Raw genomic sequence first — 22,884 nt, 5'->3', positions numbered from 1 at the left:
AATACTTTGGTTTATGACCAAATACCCCCAAAACTAATGGCATTTTTATCAGCCTCAGTTGTGATTTGTGTTTACTGGCACTTAGCTAACATGCTAACAAGCTAAACTTAGACGGTAAACAGGGTTAAAGTCGTATACCTGTTAAACATCAGCAGGTTTATGTTAGCATTTATCTCAAGAGCAACCTCACAGAGCTGCTAGTACAGCTGTAGACTTACTTTTATCTGCTTCTTGCATGGCCCCAAACGTAATGGAAGTAGAATTCTAAATTTCAGGAGGAACCCTTAAACAAACTTGGGACACTGAAAGAAAGCCTTGCTATCAGAGATCAGAAAACGATCATATGAACTGAAACCCGCTGACATGATAGTTTAAAGGGCAAGGTGTCTACGGCCAGTGTAACGCTTATCAGTTCAATTTTCTAAGCACAAACGGACATTTGGAAAAAAAGAAAAATGGGTTCAAGTATCCAACTTTTCCACCTTGACAAATTAAAAAGATTGATCTTTAGTTTTTTATTCAGAGGATCAGAAATTGAGAAAATCACAAAATTGTGTCTGAGCTCCAATTACTCAATACTGCAATGGTATTCTCTTCCTGTACTTTGCGGAATATGCAGGTCATTAACTGCATATGGACCAAAATGAAAAACTGACGGACTTTGGGGTCAGAGGTGCTTGCGACTGATAGTTCCGAGTGGGGGGGCGGGGTGTAGCTAGGCGGAACGAGGGAGAGAATACCATGGCAGTATTATGAATAATTGGAGCCCAGACGCAATTTTGTGATTTTCTAAATTTCTGATCCTCTGAATAAAAACAGAAAATTGGAAAAACAGTTTAAAGATCCAATTTTTTAATTTGTCAAGGTGGGAAAAAAATAAAAAATTGGATATTGGAGCCCATTAAGGGCTAAGATAAGCGTCACACTGTCTACGTACTTAGTGTACGTGCAAAATTTCACGAGTAAATACGGTCTGAACAATCAAACAAAGGACCACAAACACATCTACTGAACTCAAGGCCGTATTGTAAATCATTACTGGGTGGATATATTACACGTGTACTTACCCAGTAGTGTGTGTGTAAGACAATGGATGTATGCCTGTGTTTTGTTCGTCAGGTCTAAGTAAGGTTTAGAAGTGACACATCTTCTAAAGTAACTGATGTACAGAAAGCACAAACATGTAGCGACGCTGCTGGGAAACAGAACCAGCAGAGCTTGTTTAGCAGTTTAAAAACTCCTTTCAACAATACAGAAAACTCTCAGTGAGAAAGATTGTAAATGTGTTGGCTGAGGGAACACCCAGCACCCCTGGCAGGTGGTGGAGCTGGGACTTGATAAAAGTCTGGGCCTCTTGCCCCCCCCCTCTCACCCCTGTACAGGATCTAACAGCACACACAGCCTTGATAACATGCACACTCACACACATGTGAACCCTATCACCCCACAGGGTTTTCACAGTATCATCGAAGCAGGATCTGCATTTCAGTTTTGTTCTGAATACAGTGACACTGCAATAACACAAGTAACCCAAGTAAAAAAAACACAAGTAACCCAAGTGGGGGCATTTTAAAGTCTGTCGGTAAAGGACAAAAGGACCTTTTTTGACTTTTATTTTTGGTGCTTCATTTTTTTCTATCAAAGAAGAAGTCAAGAGTCAACTTTAAGTACAAAGTCTTTATTTCCATTTTTTTTTTTGTTATGGCTTCTTGAAGGGACTGTAAAAGACATCTTTATTGAAAAATTCTAGAGAATTTCAGATGCAAACCGGTCAAGGATCTACAAAGGAGCATCTACTGTAGTTGCCATGCACCCGGGCAAATCCACTGACATGGTGAAAGAACAAAAAAACTAAATGAATACGACACCTGTGGATTTGCAGGTGTGCCTCTGCAGGTTAAATGAAATCAGTGCTGCAACCATAGTCATAGTAACAAAACAAAAAAAGAAGCTATCTTAACTTAGTTCCTAATATAAATACCTACATATAAATATTGTAAATGTACTTGATGACTGAAAACATTTTAAATTGCTGTACATGAATGTCCTTTTGAGAGCAACAATTTGTGACAATCTCAGTCAGGAAAAAAAAAGAAAGAAAATACACTGGTGTTTAAGCTCAGTGTCAGCTACCTTTTAACAACGATGCACAGCGCTCCTGGTCCCCATGGCCCACATACTGCATGTGATTATCTACATCCATTTGAAATTATCAAGACCCAAGTAAGCCAGAGCAAAGTGACTGACTGCTGAAAGGCCAGTTACAGAGGGCTCTCTGCACTTGGTTCTGTGGTGGGGGGAGCACTTGAAAAATCAGGAGATTCAAAAAGGAGTTTCTCTTTCATTAAGGCCTCTTTAATTAATAAGAATTAAAAAAAAAAAGTGTAGTCCTAACATCACAGTCTCAAAACATGTCTTGTATACTGAAAACCTTCGTTCCATTTTGTCCTTGAGGTGAAATCTCTCATCGTCCTCCTGTGTTGGGGAGCTAACGGCTGGAGGTTTGTTCATGGGGCAGTCAGTGCTCTACCTTACTGTGGATGGCACTAGGATGGGACCACAGATAGGCAGAAAGGCAGGCTACGTGCCTCTCCAAATCCCCAAAATGTCTTCACCCTGCACCCCACATTTCTGACTGTCCCCGAGTGTCTTAAAGCAGCAGTTCTCTTCATATCCGCCCCAGATGCTCTGGAGTCGGGAGGAAAGAGGTGTGACATGTCCCAGACAGCTCTCCATCATTACTATGTACCATGGACACATAACTTCCACTGATTGAGCCAAAAACATGATAACATTGATAATAATGGCATACAAACATTGACAATGACATTAATACAACAATAAATGACGATAAAATAATAATAATAAAAAAAATGAAGTGTCAGCTTCTGGAAGCCCTTGGAAGCGATCACATACTTTGCTGTTTAGCCTCCCAATTTGAACATCGACAGTCCTCCAACCCCTCCCAACCCCTTAACCAATGAGCAAACGACTCCTCCTGATCGTATAGTGCAATAGTCCCACCCTTTTTCCTGAAAGCCTCGGCTGATGATAGCTGGGGTCACCCTGTAGGGCGTTTTGCCATCCTCTGTCCAAAGGTCCGCATCCCCTACTCCCTCCTCCTCCTCCACCACCTGTACCACTCCTTCTTCTCCCCTTCCTTCACAGACTCACTGCATACGGTCCGGCTGGATGTGCTGCTGCGGGGCATAGTGCAGGAAGGCCTGGGCCTGGCCAGTGGCGGAGGGGAGGGTGGGGTGGACGGTGGCTGGAACTGTGGCGGCGGCGGCCGGACCGGCAGTGGCTGTGGGGCTGGTGGCGTAGCTGTAGCCCAGGAAGCTAGCTGGGGAGGCGGCATACGGGTACTGCTGCTCAAAGGCTGCCTGAGCGTACTGGGTGTAGGCTGCGCTGTAGTCCATGTAGGGGCTGGTGCTCACGGAGCTGGAAACCTGAGTGGGCAGCACCAGGCTGGGCTGCACATAGGCTTGGGGGTAGACATATTGCTGGGCCAACCTGTTCACAGAGAAAAAAGACCAAACAGGGGGGTTATTAGACTGGGGGGGGGGCTGAAGCACCAGAACAGAAAAAATCTCAGGGCTTTTATTGTTTACATTGCTCCCAGGGGGCGAGCATGTTGGGAATATAAACTCTCTGTTGGCGTTTTGAATTAGAGAGTTGTCACACGGATATCCACGGTTATTAAAAGACTAAATAGAGAGACAGAGGAGGTTAGGAGGCGAAGGTGACTCAACCCTCAGTTTGTGTCAGTTAGTAAACCTACAAAACCTGTTAGGTAGGGCCTGCCGAGGTAGACGGGAGGGGTGTAGTGTGGGTGAATGACAGAGTCAGCCGTTACTGGCAGGTTTTCAAGCTCAGGCATCAACAGAGTGTTTTAACAGCAGCTGCCACACACACACACACACACACACACACACACACACACACACACACACACACACACACACACACACACACACACACACACACACACACACAAACACACACACACACACACACACACACACACACACACACACACACACACACACACACACACACACACACACACACACACACACACACACACACACACACACACACACACATCTCTCTCTCTCTAGCTGGGGGAGTAATGGTGGCGGGGGAGCTCATCAGGGTTGGGTGCCAGGCTCTGCCGTGTCTCATGGGCCAGCTTTCAGACGTAGCTGATTAGAGCTGTGGGGTCTGGGGGCTGTGATGTCTGTTCTTCTCTTTCTGTCTGTGCTTTATCCATGGAGGAAAGGGAAGAAGAGAGGTCTTTAGGAGTCTATTTTTAGTCAGGACTTGAAGCATCTCTCCTGGGTTTGTTGTCTACAGGGAGGGATGGTTGTGGCAGAGAGAAGAAGACCCCCTCCTTTACTAAAAGGAAAAGGTGATGTAACGGACTATTGTTTTTGAGAGCCTTTATCTTTTATACTACGCTTTTGGGGAAACATCCACTGACACACATCCCGAGACAAAGACAAAATAGTCACAACAAATGTCACGTTGACGTACGCTCCTCAGCTGCTTCTCAGTACTGATGAGTAGATCTTGACTTCTGCCTTCATGCACTGGATTTAAATTTAAATTTTTTTACAGATTCATTCCAGGAGACAAAGAGGATCAGTAATGAGGGGCAGCCATGAAGTCAACACCGCAAAAGAAATAAGCATGCAATAACACACACACACACACACACACACACACACACACACACACACACACACACACACCACACCCCCTACCACCCACCCACCACCAGTTACAACTGCAAACCCCCAAACCATGCCATAATAGGGAAAGAGTCACACCGCAATCAGCAAAACCTCTTCTGTTCATATCACACAAAAGAGAAAAGATAAAAAAGGCACTCCACTCCAATCCATCACAGCACACTGCACTGCACTCTCAAGCCATCACTGGCACCTTGGAGAGAGGCTGGCTGAGGGAGGGAGGATGGGGGGCGATCAGACATTTTCTGTCAAAACCCTCCTCGGGGGCTAGTCCTGCACTGTGGGCATCTTCTGATCCTCTGCTGGTACACCGGTCAGCTGGCAGCCGAGAGCAACCATGGCAGAAGGTTGGATAGCAATGATTATTGTCAGCAATAACATTAAGGTCCTATTGTATCAGCAAGTCAATACAGAGATGTCATCAAGAAGCATTGGGGGGGGGGGGCAGAAATGTACGGTTACAAATTAAGAGTCCCATCAAATTCAGAATAACGAAGAAAAACCAACCTATGATATGACATTGCAAACATACAAACCTATATAGAGCAGGGCTGATGGCAGCATTAGCCAAGAAACCTGTATAAATGGTTTAAATACTGTTTTTCCACAAGGACAATTTCAAACAATGTGGTAGAAACAAGATACAGAAGCTCAGCGTGAAGGGAAAAAAAGTGACATACATTAAACCAGATAACAGTAGCATGTAACAAGTAAGCATAAGCAAATTAAAGTAAGTAACCCCCCCCCCCCTTCCTCTCTCGCATGAGCGCAATCTACACTTTGCCCTCACAGTGCTACGTACAAAGAAGCATTCACTCTCACACACAGCTTTCTTAGACTGCCATACATTAATGCTGTGGGGCATATGTGCTTTCACTCGCATCATGTATAATGAGTCTGCCTTCGCCGTGGCCTTGGCTGTGTGTTGCCACGGGCTCTTTGCCTTAATCTAGGCTTAAAATCAACTGAAAAGGTAAAGTGGAATAGAAAAAATTATGTAAATAAAAGTAAGCCTAAAAGGTAGTTAAGGATGGACAAAGCACTCCTGTATTATATCTTTGGTGTGCCCAGAAAGATGGAGATGTAATTTTAGCTTCCATCTAAAAAGAGACGAGAGGGACAAGTTGGGGACAGTAGCGAGCTCCCGGGGCCACAGAGATGCCAGATGCCAAGTGGATTGTGGGGCATGTGGATGAAGGCCAGAAGATCATAGGTCAGCTGGTTTTATGCTGACGGCCAGTCTGTGTGTGTTTGACATAGCGTCACTCTGCGGATGGCAGGCTGAGACACTAGAGAGAAAATGCTCCCCAACTACAGGCCAAAGTAATCATCATCATCATCATCATCATCATGAAGACAACGTAATGAGCTAATGCGAAAAGCCTGGGCGATATCACACCGAACGGCTAAATATTTCTACACAATAACACAAATGACCTTTAGTGCATGACTCCCTGCAACACAAAGTGTGAAAACAGACTGGACTGGGTGGGGTAATTAAACAACAGCTTACAATACTTGTAAGACAGCTCGATATTCATTGCCTCTTTGTTTAAGAGGATTGTGAATATTCTTTAAGAGCAGGAGGGAAAAAGATCTTTTGTTTGGCACCTGGAGAGGTGAGTTTCCTAGGGAGCACGCTGCCTCATTAGGCATTAGTCCCATAATAAACCCAGATACCCTCCCCCTCAATCTCCTCTTTAACCCCCGTCCCCCTGCCTCCTCCCTCCCAGTCACACAGAGGTGTCAGTTTTCAGTGTCTCGATCTCATGTACTAGTAGTGGCAGCACTTTAATGGGAGAAATTAAAGTTTAAAAAAGGAATAAAGAGGGATACGTATGTGGGAAAGCATAGGGAGACGGAGTGGAGGTGGTGAGGCATGAGAGGAGATGAATCTGCAAACCAACTGACAACGCCTCCCCTCCCCAGCAAAACTATGTTCTTGGCCTCAGTGACCCCCCTCTGGCCCCCACTGTCCACAGCATCTGCTGACAACAGCTAAACACACACATACACAGCAGTAAGCCTGAACAAGGACACCACTGCTAGACGCAATGCTCCAGCATGTTCAAAATCCTACTTCAGACCATGTCCTCACACCATATGCTATCACGGGGGGCGCGGGGGGGTGGGGTGTTTGGGGAGAGAAGAGAGGCTGAAAGAAAAGCCACTTGTACGCTCTGCATCTTAGGGAGGCCTGCGTCAATCACCCGCCAGAGGAAACTCAGAGGCAGGCTGGCAAGCAGACAGGTGCTCCATGCGCCTAACTACGTCTCTGGGGTGGTGGTCATGGGAGATTAAGGGGGTGTAAAAGGCTGTAATAAGAGCCAGCACCTGTCAGGCACATGCCTCAAAGCAGCAGCTCTGTGCTCCACATTTCAAACCCTCAGGGTTTCGGTGCCATCCATGCTCACTATGGCAGCAGGAGCACGGACATTGGAGGGACTTTCCAGTGTCCGCCTAAGGTCTTGGAACATGATGGGACACGTCCCTGGTGGACTCCAAGGTTTATCATTCAGACCCAATAAGATTTTCCAGAGGATATGGCTGATGTACACTTCGCGCGTGTCTCTTTTTGACACCACCAAATGTTTCTTTTTTGTCGTCGTCCATGCGGACTGTCCTGGGAGTTCCATGAAGCACTCACTTGCTCTGGAGTCATATACACTACTGATTATTTCATTAGATATTAATCGGACAGTTATGTTTTCGATTAATTACATTATGAACCATCCAAAAATATTTTAAAGTGCCGTTGCAATTTCCCAGAGGGCAAGCTGAAATCCATCTTGTTTTGACCAAGCTGGAATCAGTTAATTTTTGTCATTTATGGCTGAAAATGGGTTAAACTGTTAACAGATTATCAGAATTGCCTGTTCATTTCCTGTTGATCTGTTAATGTTTCATCTCTACCCTGAAAACATATTCCAGGCTGCAACTAACGAGATTTGTTCATCATTTATTTCAATGAATGGATGAATCATTTAGTATGTAAAATGTCATAAAGCAGTGAAAAATGCCCATGGTGAATTGCGTTTTGTTTTTTTTCACCCAAAGATCTTCAATTTACAATCATTCAAAAATAGATAGATAAAACAGAAAATCCTCAAATTTAAATTGCTATTACTTACTGTTTAAACTACAGTCACATAAATGGCACATATTAAGGAAAGCTTATTGTGGGACTGGCTCTAGTGGCTGTAATTCTGCACAAAGGCTGAATTTGAGGTAAGAGACTTCAGATACAGTATTAGGGGACCACTAAGGTCTATATAAAAGAGACTTCAGATACAGTATTAGGGGACCACTAAGGTCTATATAAAAGAGACTTCAGATACAGTATTAGGGGACCACTAAGGTCTATATAAAAGCATCCAAAGAGCACCATGTCATGGGACCTTTAAGAAGATTTAAGAAGATTGTTTGGGTTTCTATTGATCAAATAATCAACCATTTGTTTCAGCACTAGCATGAAACAAATGAACATAAATGTTGCCGTTTGTTAGTTTGTATTTCTATAAGCACTATGTGTCAAAACCTGGACACAAAACCACTTTGTAAACTTGACTTCTAATGGTATTTTAATCTTCCAAACAGATTAAAGGTTGCGTGTGTGTATAACATGAACAGTGTTGAGAGATGATATCTGAGAGCTGCAGGGGGTGGAGACTCATTACTCCAGTGAAATGTTCATTAGCTGCTCAGCAGACCATGGCTCCTAGACGCTATCCAGGCTGTTTCTACAACACAGCCACTTCTAGGAAGTCTTCTCACTGACAAAGCCCAATCATGTACACAACAACACGAGCCAAGAGGCTCCTGACAGAAGTCCACAAGTAAGTCACACATTCATCTCTGGAATGCTCTTCTATTACCACAGATATGTGAAACATCACCCAGCCCTACAAAACTCAAATATGCTAAAAGACTACTTCTGGAGTTGCATGTGGACACAGAAACTGACATGTACTTTCCAGAGGCCTTGTTTGTCAAACAAATAGTAGCCTAGTGGCATCCCACAGAGTGTAATACAAGCACCCACTCCCGCTCACTTACCCATACTGCCTCTGGATGAGTGCTGGGTGAATGGGCTGCACTCCGATGGATATGCCTGGAAGAAAGGAGGCCGGCTGTCAGACACACACATTTGCATTTACAGAGGAGGACCAGAGAACAATACACAGAGGGCATGGAGAGACAGAGGCAGTGCCTGTTTCAAACCTACCACAAATGGAACAACAGTTACAAATGCGCAATAAGCAACAGTAAAGCATGTATGCATTCGGGACACAGAAAGGTTTTTGGTATATAAAAATAAAATCCTAACTCTGCCTCCAAAAAGTCTAGACTGCAACTTTAACTTCACTTTGTATTTGGTTTGTATCCTAGTATTTTCAAACCCTTGTTTTTTGTTTAGTTTGTTCTTTTTCTATACATGTAAATGTAACTTCGATCCTCTATATGTCCTGTACACATGGCCGAATTGACAATAAAGTTGACTTTGACTTTAATATTGACTGTCTTATTGGACCGAGACAGTGAACCACGGTATACCTGCTTGCAGCTCTAGTTTTAAACCAATTTTATTTTGTCTTATGTTCTATGTTTTATGTTCTAATCACCATAGGTTTCTTTTGGGTGAAGTTACCTTGGAACGGCATATCTCACCTGTCTGTATGCTGCGGGGTTTGGCACCCAGGTAGGCCAGGTTCACGTTGGCCTTCCTGCCATCGATTATGGGGTTGGGGTCCTTGCAGGCTCTCTCTGCTGCTCCTCGGTCCGTCATCGTCACCTGGTGACAGAGTCAGGCTTGTCAACAAGGTCTCACAGGAACAAAATCATTATCTCATGTAACGAACAGATGGCAGCAAGACGTCCTGGGCTGGTGACACATCAACTATTCAAGAAAAACAAAACCAAAACCACATAAAATTTCCCTTACAGACTTTCCACTGTTATGATTCTGACGAAAAAGGGGAAACTACAAACAAAGCACAATGATAAGCTTTGAAAACTGCCCACACCAGCAGTAGCCAGACACTTGACTGCCACTCAGCCACAGGCAGACCTGCTGAAATATGGTTCTGGGAAGAGCAACAAGGAGCTTATCCAATTAGGGATAAAATATTAAGGAGATTGGTATTAGTCCACCCCTCCTCTCTCCCTCCTGGCTTTAGACGAGTCCTTCTGTTTTGTTTGCCACATTCTGCCAACTCAGAGGGTTCAGTCACCTCGGTGTGTGGACCGAGCAGTAAATGTAGGCCACGGCTTGCATTGTTTAAGAGGACGTTTTTAAAAGCAGTATGCCTCTTCATAGTGGAAGGATCCGGAACTAAGCCCACTCCAGGGCCTGTGTTGTGAACACACAGGAAGGAACAAGGCTGTGTTTACACTGTGAAGAGCCTTGCTGTGGAGGGGGGGGGGGTTCTACTAATCCACCTCTAAAGTGTGTTTAGAAAAAAGGTGCGCTCAGCTTTGGGGTGCCTCCCTCCCTTTCTGCCGCCAGCTACCTCTCCGACTGGAACGCTCAGAAAACAGAATAAGCAGGTTGCTTCATGCCCCACAAAAAGTGTGCAGTAGAAGTATAAAGTGCCAATCTAACACGGGTATACACGCCGTAGCCCTGGGCAGCACCCACGTTGCCCTGAGCCTGTTAAACCTGAAACTCCAGCCTCAGCCACAGCCGTTGGATGCCTGCTAGACTCACAGGACAGCTTTCCTCTCAGAGCTGATGTGTAAACACAGAGAGCAATTGTCTTAGAATTCTGACTTTAGAAATAAACATGCACCCATAACAGTTTTCCATTCCTTCTTTGGCCTGACAGTACATCAGTACTGATGTGTCTCTTCAAGGTCCTGGTAAATATTTGCATTTCTTGTGCTGCTTTGCTTTGTGCCAAAGACAGAATAACTTTATCTGCCTGGAACAGGATAAGTCACCCATTATTGTAGGTTAAAATTAGACATCACAGGGGTCCTTGAATATTTCTCATTAATCTGACTTAAAGCAACTCTGGCCAAGAATCAACTAGTGATTAATGTAGCGGTAAACAGCACTTTTCCCACACAACACCATGAGCTGAGAGATCAGAAGGGAGGAAGACCAGGTACAGCTCAGTTTATATTTTATGAACTTCAAAGTATGTTGTATGGCTTTGACTGTCTACTGAATCAAAAAGACCAAAGGCAAATATAACTTTAAATTTGTAGACTACTAAAGAGCCAATTTGTTGATATAGGAATTTCTCTCTCTCTCAGCAGCCAAGATATGATGCAAATCATATGCTACGGCCGACTGCTCCGGCCCTTCACAATGGAGGGCAGGGTGTGCAAGGTCAACCTCCCCACTGCTCCAAAATAACCATATAAAGCAGTGCAGTGCAGTGCACACACCACACACACACACACACACACACACACACACACACACACACACACACACACACACACACACACACAACACACACACACACACACACACACACACACACACACACACACACACACACACACACACACACACACACACACACACACACACACACACACACACACACACACACACACACTAAAGGGGGACTCCATTGGGTTGGGGGTGGGCATCAGACATATGTTGAAATATAATCTTCTTAGTTACCCATCAACTTGTGTGTGATCCCTCATCCTCATTAAGTTAAAATAACAGCCAGTCAGGCGAAAAAACATAGATGCTGTGCAATTATGCGAGTAAGCTTAAGTGGAGGATTACCTTTGACATTAATGATTACGTACAGTAACGTTAGTAACAAGTATGGACATTTATATTTATGCCCATATAAAGAGAGGCGGAGAGACACCAACACTACATAGAAGTGTTATGCAGACGCAATAAATAAATAAATAAATAAATCGCGGGGAACTTAGCTGTATGGCGGAGATACAACAAATAAGTAAGTTGTAATGTGGTTTGATAGTGTTAAAAGTTGTGAATGAGAGCTACGTGTTGGTCTCATGGTGGATGGTGCACGGCTGTCCCGTTTGTACTCACAAAGCCGTATCCTCTGGATTTACCGGTCTGTCTGTCCGTTATCACCACAGCCTCGTCAATGTCCCCAAAGGCCTCGAAGTATTTTCTCAGTGAAGCATCGTTCGTGTGGTATGGCAGCCCCCCGACAAAGATTTTGGTAAAAGTAGTGTCTTTCTGAAGCGGTGTGGGATGCATGACTTCCAGAGCTCCGTTCATGAACTGATGCAGAAGCATTGGTCAGCAGGAGAGAAGACCGGAGGCACGCTGAAAATATACTAAGCGCTTAACAACGTCCCAGCATTAGTGAAACTAAAATGATTATTTCAATATATTATGCTGCAGTTTTCCTTTTCTGTTATGACCTTCGCTCAAAGTTGTAGCAACCTGATGACAACTATGATTCACGCTGCGTGGGCTGTTCCGGTAGCATCCAAACTGGTTGCTTCTTCGCTGCTGAGAATAAGCGCCGGGAGGTTTTATATGCCATGACTCTGGCCACGCCTACAAATAACTATTGCCCAATCAGCGTACTCGATGATTGCCAACTTGGGCATCGGCTCCTCCCATTGGTCCGCCTTCGCCGGCGCTGTGCTGCACCTGCTTTTGTCCTTTACGACACAAAGAAAAGCCCGGCTCTGCCACATGGTGCATTGTACTACTGTAACGAGGAAGTAATTGTCTCGGCATTTGGCCTGAATCACCTTTCCAAACTTTAATAAGCAGCCGTTAAAGTATGCGTTTTATACTTTTGCTGTGACTTCACTTTATAATCGCGACAAGCAAAAATACAATTGGTGCAAGCTGAAACAAAAAGGACAAGGGAAACTACACCACTTCAACTAAAACACAAACTTTTAAGCCTTACGTTATAATCTATTATGCTGGATTTTTAATCTTAACTTTAAAAATATCCTATCACTTGATTACTCAATAAAACGAAAATCACATCACAGACAAAGGGCTTACTTTGATATTCTTAACGTTCTAGTTTTAAATTTTTTAAATAAAGTGTGATGACCTAATGTGGTCTCACAAATATATTCTATTGGAGTCTGAATAGTGTTACAGTACAACATGCCATGGGTTGTTAATTTAAAACTACTCTATTTATATACAAAGTTAGTGTGATTATTTCTTACTCCCTTTTGGAGAGGCAATATCAAAGTCCAGAGAGGTATAGAGGGTTCTTTTGTGAATGACAAATGTCATTGGGCCTGCCACAACAGGCCATCTCTTATTACCCTATCATAAAAGCAAATGATTGGCACATTTAGCAAAAAAAGGGAACAAGTGTGCACTTGAGCTCAAAGCTCTTATTTTTTTCCAGTGCCATAGTTATGCTTGCTACACGTTCCTACATGCTATTCATAAACACTGATATCTGTGCAGGATAGGGTAGATCCAAGGGTCCACAGCAACAGGTCAATCCAACAGTAAGCTTTGTAATTGCTTGACTGTCCAAATACAATTATATATTTATACTATTACTCTTCTGGTGCTTATAGGAGCCAGCCTAATTTATTATCATGGGTGCAGTCAACCTGGAGAACTCAATAAGTTAAGAGAAACTTGTACAGCTTGAATGAATGAACAGTATAGGAAACAGTGGTTGAGAAGAGTGGTACTAGCCTCACCCCATGAAAGCTCAGAGGAGCCGGTGAACTGTGGCAACAGCATGTCTTCCCGCCCCCGGTGCCTTGGAGTTCCACTGCTAAGTACCAAGGGTCAAGCTAACAGTTAGGTGATACTCTAATGACCTCAATAAAAAGGCATTTAATTCACACCTTCTCCTCCATGAACTGGTTCACTTTTCACACATGGCCTTTGTAGCTGCTTCATTCATATCCTCTTGATAAATCCCATTTCCAGCTGTGTATCCCTATCAAAAGGACTTAACCTGGATGAAGAACCCCACTGTCCTGCTTTGATCTTGTTTGTCCCATTTAGCTCTTTAACTTCTCTTCAGGTAACTGCTGCAGTTAAGAGACACTGGAAGTCAAAATGCTCCACCTGCTGGTTAACTTCTGTTAAAACAAGGAGACGGGAGGGGTCATGAGATACAGATGTCCAAGGTTTATCGTTTTGATGATGTGTTGATCCACACGATGAAGAGATTTACAGCTGAAACACGACAGTGGTTCATGGTTTCATGCACAGTACAGTTCCGTGAATCCCCAACAAACATTTAAACAGCAAACACAATAGGTTCATTTTAACCTTCCCCCTTTAGGTTGGAATAAACATGTTCAAAATATAATAGTATGCAGTTAGTTATTTATTTTACATCCCAATTTCATTCATGGAGCTAAACCACTGAGTAACAGCAAATCAAAAGAGAATGAAAAGTCTTTGGAAAGCTGTAAAATGGAGCTGGACAAAAAAAAAAAAACGAAACATCAAGATGAATGACAAATAAAGCCCTCCCCTTTTATGATGACCTCTAAGACCAATTGTCACACAGCTGTCACCAACTCCAGGTTGGGTAGGCCCCTCTGATTGGTCCATGCACAGTATGCAGCACCACGGCATTGGTCCAGGTGTTTGCCGAAAGGAAGATGTCAGTCTCGAGCGTATACACACACACACACTAAAGCAGCAGGTCTTCCGCATTTCCCCACAAGAGATGCAACTTGGCACGACGAATCTAAAGACAGGAGGGAGCAGTCAGTCACAAAGAACATTTCTTACTTTTTGTTTATTTCTGAAAGAGTGTTCACTGTCCTTTTTTGTTGTTGCACAAAATCACTCTTCAGCAGACAAAAATCAATCCTTGCACACGATTTATTGTAAATCATTGCTTGCCTATGTTCAATATTTCCTGAATATTTCCATTATCTACACAATTTAATAAATAACAGTCTTTAAATACCTATTCAATTTCACAACAAACACTTCAAAGCCTTACTGCTTACAAGCTAAATGCTCTAACAGGCTTCATGCCAAAATTCCAGACTGTACAGCTGCGAATGCAGCTTGTATACACCATTACAGCAGAAACCACACAAGCCTTCAAAATGACTTCACTCAGGTCAGTACAGTACCACTCCCATACAAAATGGCTACTTGTCGTAGTACATGGCAGCACTGAGATCAGACTCATGACTACCGTCACTGCCCAGATCCATGCATGGGATCATGGGGTGCCTTGAAAGGCCCCAATGCGAGTCACAAGGGTATTGAGGAAGTGGGGCATCCCTGTACAGTGACTGCGGTCTCCAGGTTTACAGACAGCGGCTGCCCTTCTCTCACCATTTCTTGTTCCGAGGCTTCAGCTCCTCGGCAGCATTCCTTAGGAAGATGTAGTTCTTTTTCTGGGGGTTGTAGTACTCATGACCCTGAGGAATTCAGAGGAGATGCACAACATTAAAAAGATGAAATGAGAGAAGGCCTGCATGAGGTGCGTGCCCACCCAGGGGTTTTCCTGGCTCAGAAATGGGCCTTTGGGGGGGGAGGGGGGACACATATGAAGCAGGGGTCTGGGGGTCCTCCCTCAGATAATTTTGAGCATCAAAGACTTCATTTCCTGCATTCTAATACACTTTCAGGAAGGAAAAAAAAAAAAAAAAAAAGTCTTAATTTATGTCAAGGAAAATACAAAATTCTGGTGGCAGAAACTCAAAATATAAAATATAATGAAATATAATGCAGTAAGGGATCCGTCTACACTTGACCGCAAAGTGCAGTTCATTTGATTAGTATGAACAGGGCATTACCGTATCTTTTTCCCAAGGAGCACATTTTGCTCCTTAGTTTTACATTTGTGATTTACATAAGGTACCTGCTGTCACTGTTGTAGCTAATTTGTATACCAATACAATAGTGTTGTCAATACATCTATTCTATTTTAAAATATTGATTAAAAAAATTGTCACTGACGTGGGGGAAAAAAATCAATACAGCATAGTATTGCGATATTTTTCGTGGCAATACTGTATCGATACACAGACGCCAAGTATCGATCTTTTATGATATATGTGTTGGTCAGTCTGTCTGCTGACAATCCCCATTTTCAGCAATACAATTGAAAGGAGATGAACAAACATGGAAATGTATCTTGTTAGATAAAACAAATGTTGACAAAATTGTCCTTAAAAATTTAAAGTTGGAAAAAAGGTAATAAATTGCAATATATCGCAGAATATTGCAATATGTTTAAAATCGCAATAATATTGTATCGTGACATAAGTATCGTGATGATATCGTATCGTGAGGCCTCTGGTGATTCCCACCCCTATTGAATAGCCTATAGGCCTACAGTAGGGTAACGGACCGTCCCTACGGTATTTTTTTTTTAAAGATTTTACACCTCCTACCTTCGACCAGTCGTAACTGGAAGCATACGCAAAGATGTTGCCATTGTGGTTGAAGCAGCAAGCCGTAATGGGCTGGTCGAGCTGCTCTGAGGTCTTCAACTTGGTGCGGGCGTCTTTGTCCCAGAAGCTGAAGCGCCCATCTGAGCCCACAGTAGCCAGTGTGCCATGGACAGGATGGAAGGAGATGGCATTCACCTGACGGGAGAAAATGGAAATCAGCAGATGAGACATAAGGAAACATTATAACTTGGCTGGTTAGTGTATCAGAGTGACTATATTGTAATGATAGAGTCTGTGAAAAGATAAGACAAACCAGGGCTGTCCAGCAACATGGTGTCTACCAATACTGCAATTATACCATTAGGGGTGTATTAAAAAATGCACTGCCCTAAATGAAAACACTATTAACAGACCTGTTTCACTGCAGATAAGATAAAAAACACAGGTGTAATTAATTACATAACGTTTTTCCAAGGCACCACTTCCACTACCTCCTATAACAGTTATGTACTGACTGTCCACTGGCCCACTGTTTGCTGCTTACTGGCAATATTATCCCATATGCACAACCCCTCCCTCCTTCCCCCAGCATGGACTGAGATCTAACTTAATACTTGAACAATGGTTGTAACCCTATTATTTCAAACCTCTAACATTGACTGTTGATTTGTAGTTTATCTGTGTATTTTTGCCCCCAACGGTGCCTTCCAGGCAGCACTGCCTGGAAGGAGCAGTTGATTTGCTGATTTGTGTCTATCCTACCGTCTACTTTATTCCCTTATAATGCCCATATTTTTTATGTTTGGATGTCTTTTTTTTTTTTTTACTTTATCCTTGCACTGCTATAGTTTTTATATTACTATGTCTACATTATTCTCTTATATTGTCCATATTTAATGCTGGTCTCTAGACTTTATCCTTGCACTATTGGACCTATTTGCACTACCACCAAGACACACACTCTCATAGAGCACCTTACAATTCATACCGAGTCACAGGGTCAGTCCCTGCCCTGTCACCAAGCATCTCATGCTTATACATCCCATAGTACATTCATGTGGATTTTTTATTTAGGATTTTTTCTTTTATTGTCCATGCTATTCATGTGGATTTGCGTTTTTATCATCCTGTTTGTGATGTATGTGAATGTTGTGTGTGATGTCTGTAAGCTACTGGGACCTTGAATTTGTCCTTGGGGATCAAGAAAGAAAGAAAGCATGCATGTATGTATGACCAATGTTCCTAGTTCCACCTCGGTTTATCCTAGTATGACAAGCAGAAGGTCTGCTGCTACACTTTGCATCACAACTGTTGAAAATAAAGTCCATAAACTGGTATAATTTCTCTATGTTCCAATAAAAATATGATAATAAAATCTCATTTAAGAGCACAAAAGATACATTTTGTTCACAATGTCAATACGTTTTTTGAAGTCCATAACTTACAGCATAGATGTCCTGTGGAGTGGTTGTGTTGGTTCCATTCGACCTGTGGCACTTAAAGGTGAAGTTGTCTTTGGCTCTGAAAAGGATAGGGAACATTTGGCTTTTGACCGAGAGAGCCTTGTCTTTTAAATTATGTAAAACAACAATAATTAAACATGCATGCACTTGACTGGATTAAAGAAACACCTGTACCAAGACTTCCAAAACTCATTCCCTTGTAAGAAATTAATTCTTTTAGACACTCACGGGTTTGGAGGGTTGATATAGTGGATGGCCACTCGGCCTTCGATGCTTCCCAGTGCAAAGCCAGTGGGCTTGTTCTGCTTGTCCTTGAATATGGCAACACAGCGGTGCTGCAGGACCAGGGCAGAAAAGTACATTGGATCAAAGACAGTCATACATTAACAGTAGTATATGTCATGACGTTTTACTTTAGATTTCGCATCAAGTCAAAGAAAATGAATCTGGATGTACAAAAAACTACCAGAATGAGTGGCACAATGTATACCGAGAGATATTAGAAGTGGGAAAAGACAAAGAAAAAAAACATTTCCATGCTAGAGGAAAATTCACCTGATGTTTGAGAGGAGAGTCTATTCTCCGAAATTCAGAGGGCTGGTTCTCCAGCTGGTACACTATTAGGCCTCTCTCAGCTGTGGCAACCACTGCCATGGGGTACACCTACATATTACAATCACAGAGGTTAAAAACACACAAAAAGAAGATCCACATATTTAATATCTACTCCCCAAGTAATAAAATGCATGTCATATTCTTTATGAACTACTTACAACATCTGCACAATAGCATCTCTCTGGCATCTGCAGAGACATCATGGGATTGGGAGAGCGAGTGTCCCAGAACTGAAGTGAAAAACAAAAAAGGTCACGATTCTCAGTGCTCCATTACAAATATTTGATATACCACTCTCTGATTAGCTCTTTTAAGTTATCATTATGGTTAAATGTAGGCATCTACACAAATAGATACAAGACAAAAATAGAGGCCATTGACTATTGATAAAATGCTGATCCATAAGTGACTGAAATAAAGTTAACCAGAAAGCAGTTTTGAAGCATAATGGCCGATCATATTTCAGATGTTCAGGTTTTTTTAAAATAACTTCAACTTTGTTTCATTTCCTCTCTCAGTCTTTCTGACTGGAGCGGACAAAAGCTCTATTACCGTGCGTGGTGGCAGACGGTAATGCATCGCGCATCACTCAGCTTGTTTGCCAACTGCCAATAAAAACTAACGAAGAAGAATATAAATCTTCTTCTTCATCGTTAACTTGTCATCAGGGGCTGGCGGGCTGTTGTCATGCTGTAGGTTTCATCGGTGTCGCGAGCTTACTGGCTAACCAGCTGAAGTTATGGATATAACAAAGTTTTTTTATACGGAATAGGAACACTAGTAACAGACCTCACCGGCCGGAGAGTGATTCAGAAGCAGCGTCAGATGAACCGCGGACAAGTGTTGCAGGTTTGTGAATCCGCTGCACTCGTAAAACCGAAAACACACAGCTTGTATCAAATGCTAAGTTATCTCAGGGCATGTTTTACAGCTAATCTCGGCACATTAGTGGGATAAGAAGAGAGACTAATTGAGAAATATAGTGATAAAGAAGATCAGAAAGACATGAGAAAGTTTATTTCCTCCTCCTGATGACAACAATTCCAAGTACAGATGCATCAATATCAGTGGAAAAGATTTCCCCCCCCCCATACTTTAATTTAAAAAGTAAATATTTAATATATTCTACATTCATTACATAAAAAGTAAAATATATATTTTTTTACTTTTACTACCTTTTATTGTTTTAATCTTGATGATAAGCTCATATAAATCAAAATTGTTTGGAGTCAGAGATATAGAATACAGGCCATTGCCTTCTCAATATTTAATACTTTAGCCTCTGATACAGGACATGTTCATTCTCTTTATAGGCGGGTAATGGTATTTGTTCGTTACCACAGAAAACCGCTTGCGTGTCCATGTTGAATGTGTTTCTAAAGTAGCCTACTTGTACAAGGAAAGATCGCAAGAAAAGCTTGACATGTGCTTGACTAAACTGAACATTATTTAGGACTATTTCTATTTGTTAAGATATTGATATGAACTTCGGTAGTCAAGTATAAGCTTCATTCATAATGCATCATCACATTATTAAACATTTAGATTGATTTTTGAATCGGTTTGAATCCGCAGAAGATGGAATCGTAATTCATATGTGAACCGATTATTTTCCCCCCACCCCTCATATAGTCCATATGCATATCCATTTATGCCACACAACATGCAATCAGTATATCCACCTTATTTTTCAACTTTGAAGCTAAGTAAGCTATTTTCTGTGAATGTGTGAGACTTCCGGTTCATAGGGAAATAACGAGATGAATAACAAAGTGCTATTAATGATAAAAATATTTGTGCTACAAACTAGTGTTTACAATTATGACAAATTCAAATACATCAAAATAATAGGGTAGGGTAGAAAAATACCAGTTTCCAATATCAAGAAGTATAACAAGCTTTTTTGTACAGCTAGAAATAACTAAGCGGATGACATCGGAAGCCAGACGCATTCCATTTACAAATGTCCGTGCCACTCTTCCGTGAATAATAAGGTGGATACCATAGGCCAAAAAATGTCCCCTAAAAAAGGTGTTAGGTTTGTTTGATTATTAGTTGTATGTTTTGCCTCCGATTGATTAGTGCTTATCATTTCTTGCAGGATTATCAGAAGTGCTGTCACTCTTCTTCCACTCGACACCATCACTACCCTCCTCACCTGTATTGCTTTCTTTCTAAGTTTCTATTTTACCTGTTAAGGATAATTTTTTTTATAAATTGAAATGCATGAATTAATAAATTGTTCTTGTTTTAAAACAGATTTTTATTGTTTTATTATATTACATTATTATTACTTGTGTATTGTTTAAAAATACACAATAAACCTTGTGCAGTTAAAGCTTCAATTGTTCTTTTTTCCATTTCATAGATTCTGATGTAGCAAATTTATCAGCTAAGCACAAACTAAACAGAACTCTTAAGATTAGTAATGATGTTTACACCAAATTCCAATTTTACCTATGTAGGCTAACTTAAAAATAGTCAGATAATGGTTGCCTCTTTTTAGTTGCCAGGGGTGAAAATGAGTCATCCTTAACATTGTTGGTGTTTTGGATTCACTACAGCTGGAGAACAATTAAATACAAAATAGGTTGTAGGCTCTACTGGGTGATTTTTTTTTTTTTAACGGAGTAACTATCATCATTTTCCCAGATAGTGTATAAGTGTGTAGAATTTTAGGCATTCTATTATCTCAATCAGCCTGAAAAATAGTGCATTTAGCTGACGTAATTGGGAAAAAAAAAATCTCCACCGGGGGACCATGCCACTGGACCCCCCTAGGTTTGGGCTAAGCCCCAAATGTTTATATCGTCTGGCTCCGCCCCTGGTTTTCATTCAGATGTGTTGTAATGTGCGTTGTGCTGCTGTACCTTCAGTGTTTTGTCCCAACTGCCAGTCATTATGCAGCTGTAGTTCGGGGCTTTTATCCAGTGGATTGATTTGATCGGACCGTCATGCTGTGAAGAGAAATGGTGAGCGGTGTAAGAGGATTCTGCTTCATTCTTATGGCCATATAGTTGATCTGTGAATTCTCATCCAACCTGTGCAATCTGCAATGCCTGATTGCTGTTAAGATCCCACATCTTGGCTGTTTTATCACAAGAAGCAGTGAAGACTTTACTCCCATCCTGGTTAAAGTGAGTAACACATCATAAATTATTCCATGGCCTAGCAGATAGCATCGACTACAGAGCTTACATTTTTTGTACAGTGAGACTTACATCGCTCCAGCATGCATCCAGCACGGGACCTGTGTGCATCTGTTGGGCTTTGGGGACAGTCTGTCCATTGTCCTGAACCTCCCAGCACCGGACCTAAAGACAGATGATACCACATAGTTAAACTGTGTTTACTTAGGAGCATACTATCTAAGAAGAAGTACAGAAGTAATGCTTCATGAAAGACAAGCCTGGTGAAGGGATCCTCCTCCTTTTATGGACTGTACACAAATTAATATGATCATCCATAATCTTCACTAAATCACACAATCTACTACTGTTCAACATTATTATGATTAAATGAATAACTCACATCGTTGGCCCAGGATCCTCCAATGAGGAAGTTTCCTGGCATGGTGGGGGGACTGAAAGCCAGACAGCTGATGCTGTCATCTGGAGGTGAAGTCACTTCAACATCCTGTAGGACAAGACAGAAACATAAACAACACAGAAAAACATCACGCTGTAGTACAGGTGAAGGCACAGTTTTCAGTAAGCCATCATAACAATTTTTTTTTTTTTTTTTAAAACATGTCAAATGCTTTTGTCATTTACTCCGCTGGTTTACCTTCATGGGGTTATGGCTGTCTGTTGTTGCGTTTCCAAAGACACCGGTCCCTCCTGCTCCAAATCCGGAGGTTGTCCCAAATAAACTCATAGTACATTAACGTTATTCCTACGCCCGAGAGAGAGAGAGAAGACAGTGGCACGGTGTTACTTACACAATAGCAGACTACATTCTTCTGACTGCCGTCTTTAAGCATCAATATCATCAAAAGCCAGATAGTGGTAACGTTAACAGGTAACTCTCGTTCGCTGATGCAAACTGGGCGTAACGTTGAATCCAAATAAGGAGGGTAAGCAAATACTGCATGTGTATAACGCGAGGTAGCTAAAGCCACAGCTTCACACGACACTATTTTGCTACCAGTCCTTTATCATAACACTCATGTCAACCGACAGGACGATAGAAAACACGCTGGACAGCCAATATAAACGCTAACATTAACGTTAACAGTTAGCTAACGCTGCTAGCTTCTGAGTTATGTGCTAGCGGTTTCTAGTATGATAATATATGGGCATAAGCGTGTATGATAACGTTATTTAAAATACATTTGAGCGCATGTAACGTTACTACTATTAGTCATTATGCCGGTTAGAAAATAAACATGATACGGTAATTCACCGCTTGCTAACGTTAGCTAAATCAGTTTTGAGACTGTGGCAGTCACGTTAGTTTACGTTACTGGATTAAAACGTGTCTGAGCAACATTTTTAAACACCGTATTTAAACATTCTATAATCTGTAGAAACATCTCATAACTACATTACGATACATACCCCAAATATGTCAAATTATGGCTATAAACCGTAAGGCTGAAAATGCCCAAATAATTTGGCGCATCGAAAATGTGGCGCTAGTTCCTATGTGTGTCGCATTTTGGTGACGTTTTTGAGCCGGGTAAAGGCATGCAATGTCACGAGTAAACGCTTGGAGGCAGTGCATGACAGCAA

At 42.0% G+C, this 22,884-nt stretch overlaps 2 protein-coding genes across 4 annotated transcripts; both read right to left on the bottom strand.

Annotated features, from left to right (window-relative positions):
- Positions 1 to 1,662: 1,662 nt before the first annotated feature.
- LOC120557172 (RNA-binding protein 38-like) lies at positions 1,663 to 12,221 on the bottom strand. 2 transcript variants are annotated; one of them, XM_039797256.1, is made up of 4 exons: positions 11,782 to 12,221; positions 9,423 to 9,546; positions 8,811 to 8,865; positions 1,663 to 3,513 (listed from the first exon to the last, which is right to left on the bottom strand). In XM_039797256.1, exons 1-4 carry the CDS (start codon positions 11,992 to 11,994, stop codon positions 3,171 to 3,173), a joined length of 735 nt encoding a protein of 244 aa, XP_039653190.1. In that variant the 5' UTR covers positions 11,995 to 12,221; the 3' UTR covers positions 1,663 to 3,170. The 2 variants fall into 2 exon arrangements, with proteins under 2 accessions (XP_039653190.1, XP_039653191.1); XM_039797257.1 differs by lacking the exon at positions 11,782 to 12,221 and adding an exon at positions 9,697 to 10,160.
- Positions 12,222 to 13,813: 1,592 nt separating this feature from the next.
- On the bottom strand, positions 13,814 to 22,798 carry rae1 (ribonucleic acid export 1). 2 transcript variants are annotated; one of them, XM_039797255.1, is made up of 13 exons: positions 22,711 to 22,798; positions 21,938 to 22,045; positions 21,683 to 21,787; positions 21,373 to 21,465; positions 21,193 to 21,279; positions 21,022 to 21,108; positions 18,310 to 18,381; positions 18,092 to 18,199; positions 17,765 to 17,871; positions 17,519 to 17,594; positions 16,074 to 16,268; positions 15,010 to 15,095; positions 13,814 to 14,404 (listed from the first exon to the last, which is right to left on the bottom strand). In XM_039797255.1, coding segments are annotated over exons 2-13 (1,107 nt in total). In that variant the 5' UTR covers positions 22,028 to 22,045; positions 22,711 to 22,798; the 3' UTR covers positions 13,814 to 14,403. The 2 variants fall into 2 exon arrangements, with proteins under 2 accessions (XP_039653189.1, XP_039653187.1); XM_039797253.1 differs by lacking the exon at positions 13,814 to 14,404 and having other exon boundaries at positions 15,006 to 15,095.
- Between the last annotated feature and the right edge of the window lie 86 nt (positions 22,799 to 22,884).

Source organism: Perca fluviatilis, chromosome 4 (assembly GCF_010015445.1).
Source record: "Perca fluviatilis chromosome 4, GENO_Pfluv_1.0, whole genome shotgun sequence".
In the NCBI taxonomy this organism is placed as follows: Eukaryota; Metazoa; Chordata; class Actinopteri; order Perciformes; family Percidae; genus Perca; species Perca fluviatilis.
Note: the sequence above shows the minus strand (reverse complement) of the source record. Positions and strands in the feature narration are given on the sequence as shown.

What these genes read in the sequence shown, in the direction of transcription:
- rae1 (XM_039797253.1), bottom strand. Translation starts at nt 22,027, where the DNA reads ATGAGTTTATTTGGGACAACCTCCGGATTTGGAGCAGGAGGGACCGGT. An exon ending in TGGATGCATGCTGGAGCGAT is followed by an intron (nt 21,280 to 21,372) that starts GTAAGTCTCACT and finishes CACTTTAACCAG; the next exon opens with GATGGGAGTAAAGTCTTCAC. An exon ending in CTCCACAGGACATCTATGCT is followed by an intron (nt 16,269 to 17,518) that starts GTAAGTTATGGA and finishes TTCTCCCGTCAG; the next exon opens with GTGAATGCCATCTCCTTCCA.
- LOC120557172 (XM_039797256.1), bottom strand. Translation starts at nt 11,994, where the DNA reads ATGCTTCTGCATCAGTTCATGAACGGAGCTCTGGAAGTCATGCATCCC. An exon ending in ACCCCGCAGCATACAGACAG is followed by an intron (nt 8,866 to 9,422) that starts GTGAGATATGCC and finishes CCTTTCTTCCAG; the next exon opens with GCATATCCATCGGAGTGCAG. An exon ending in CTCATCCAGAGGCAGTATGG is followed by an intron (nt 3,514 to 8,810) that starts GTAAGTGAGCGG and finishes CTCTGTGAACAG; the next exon opens with GTTGGCCCAGCAATATGTCT.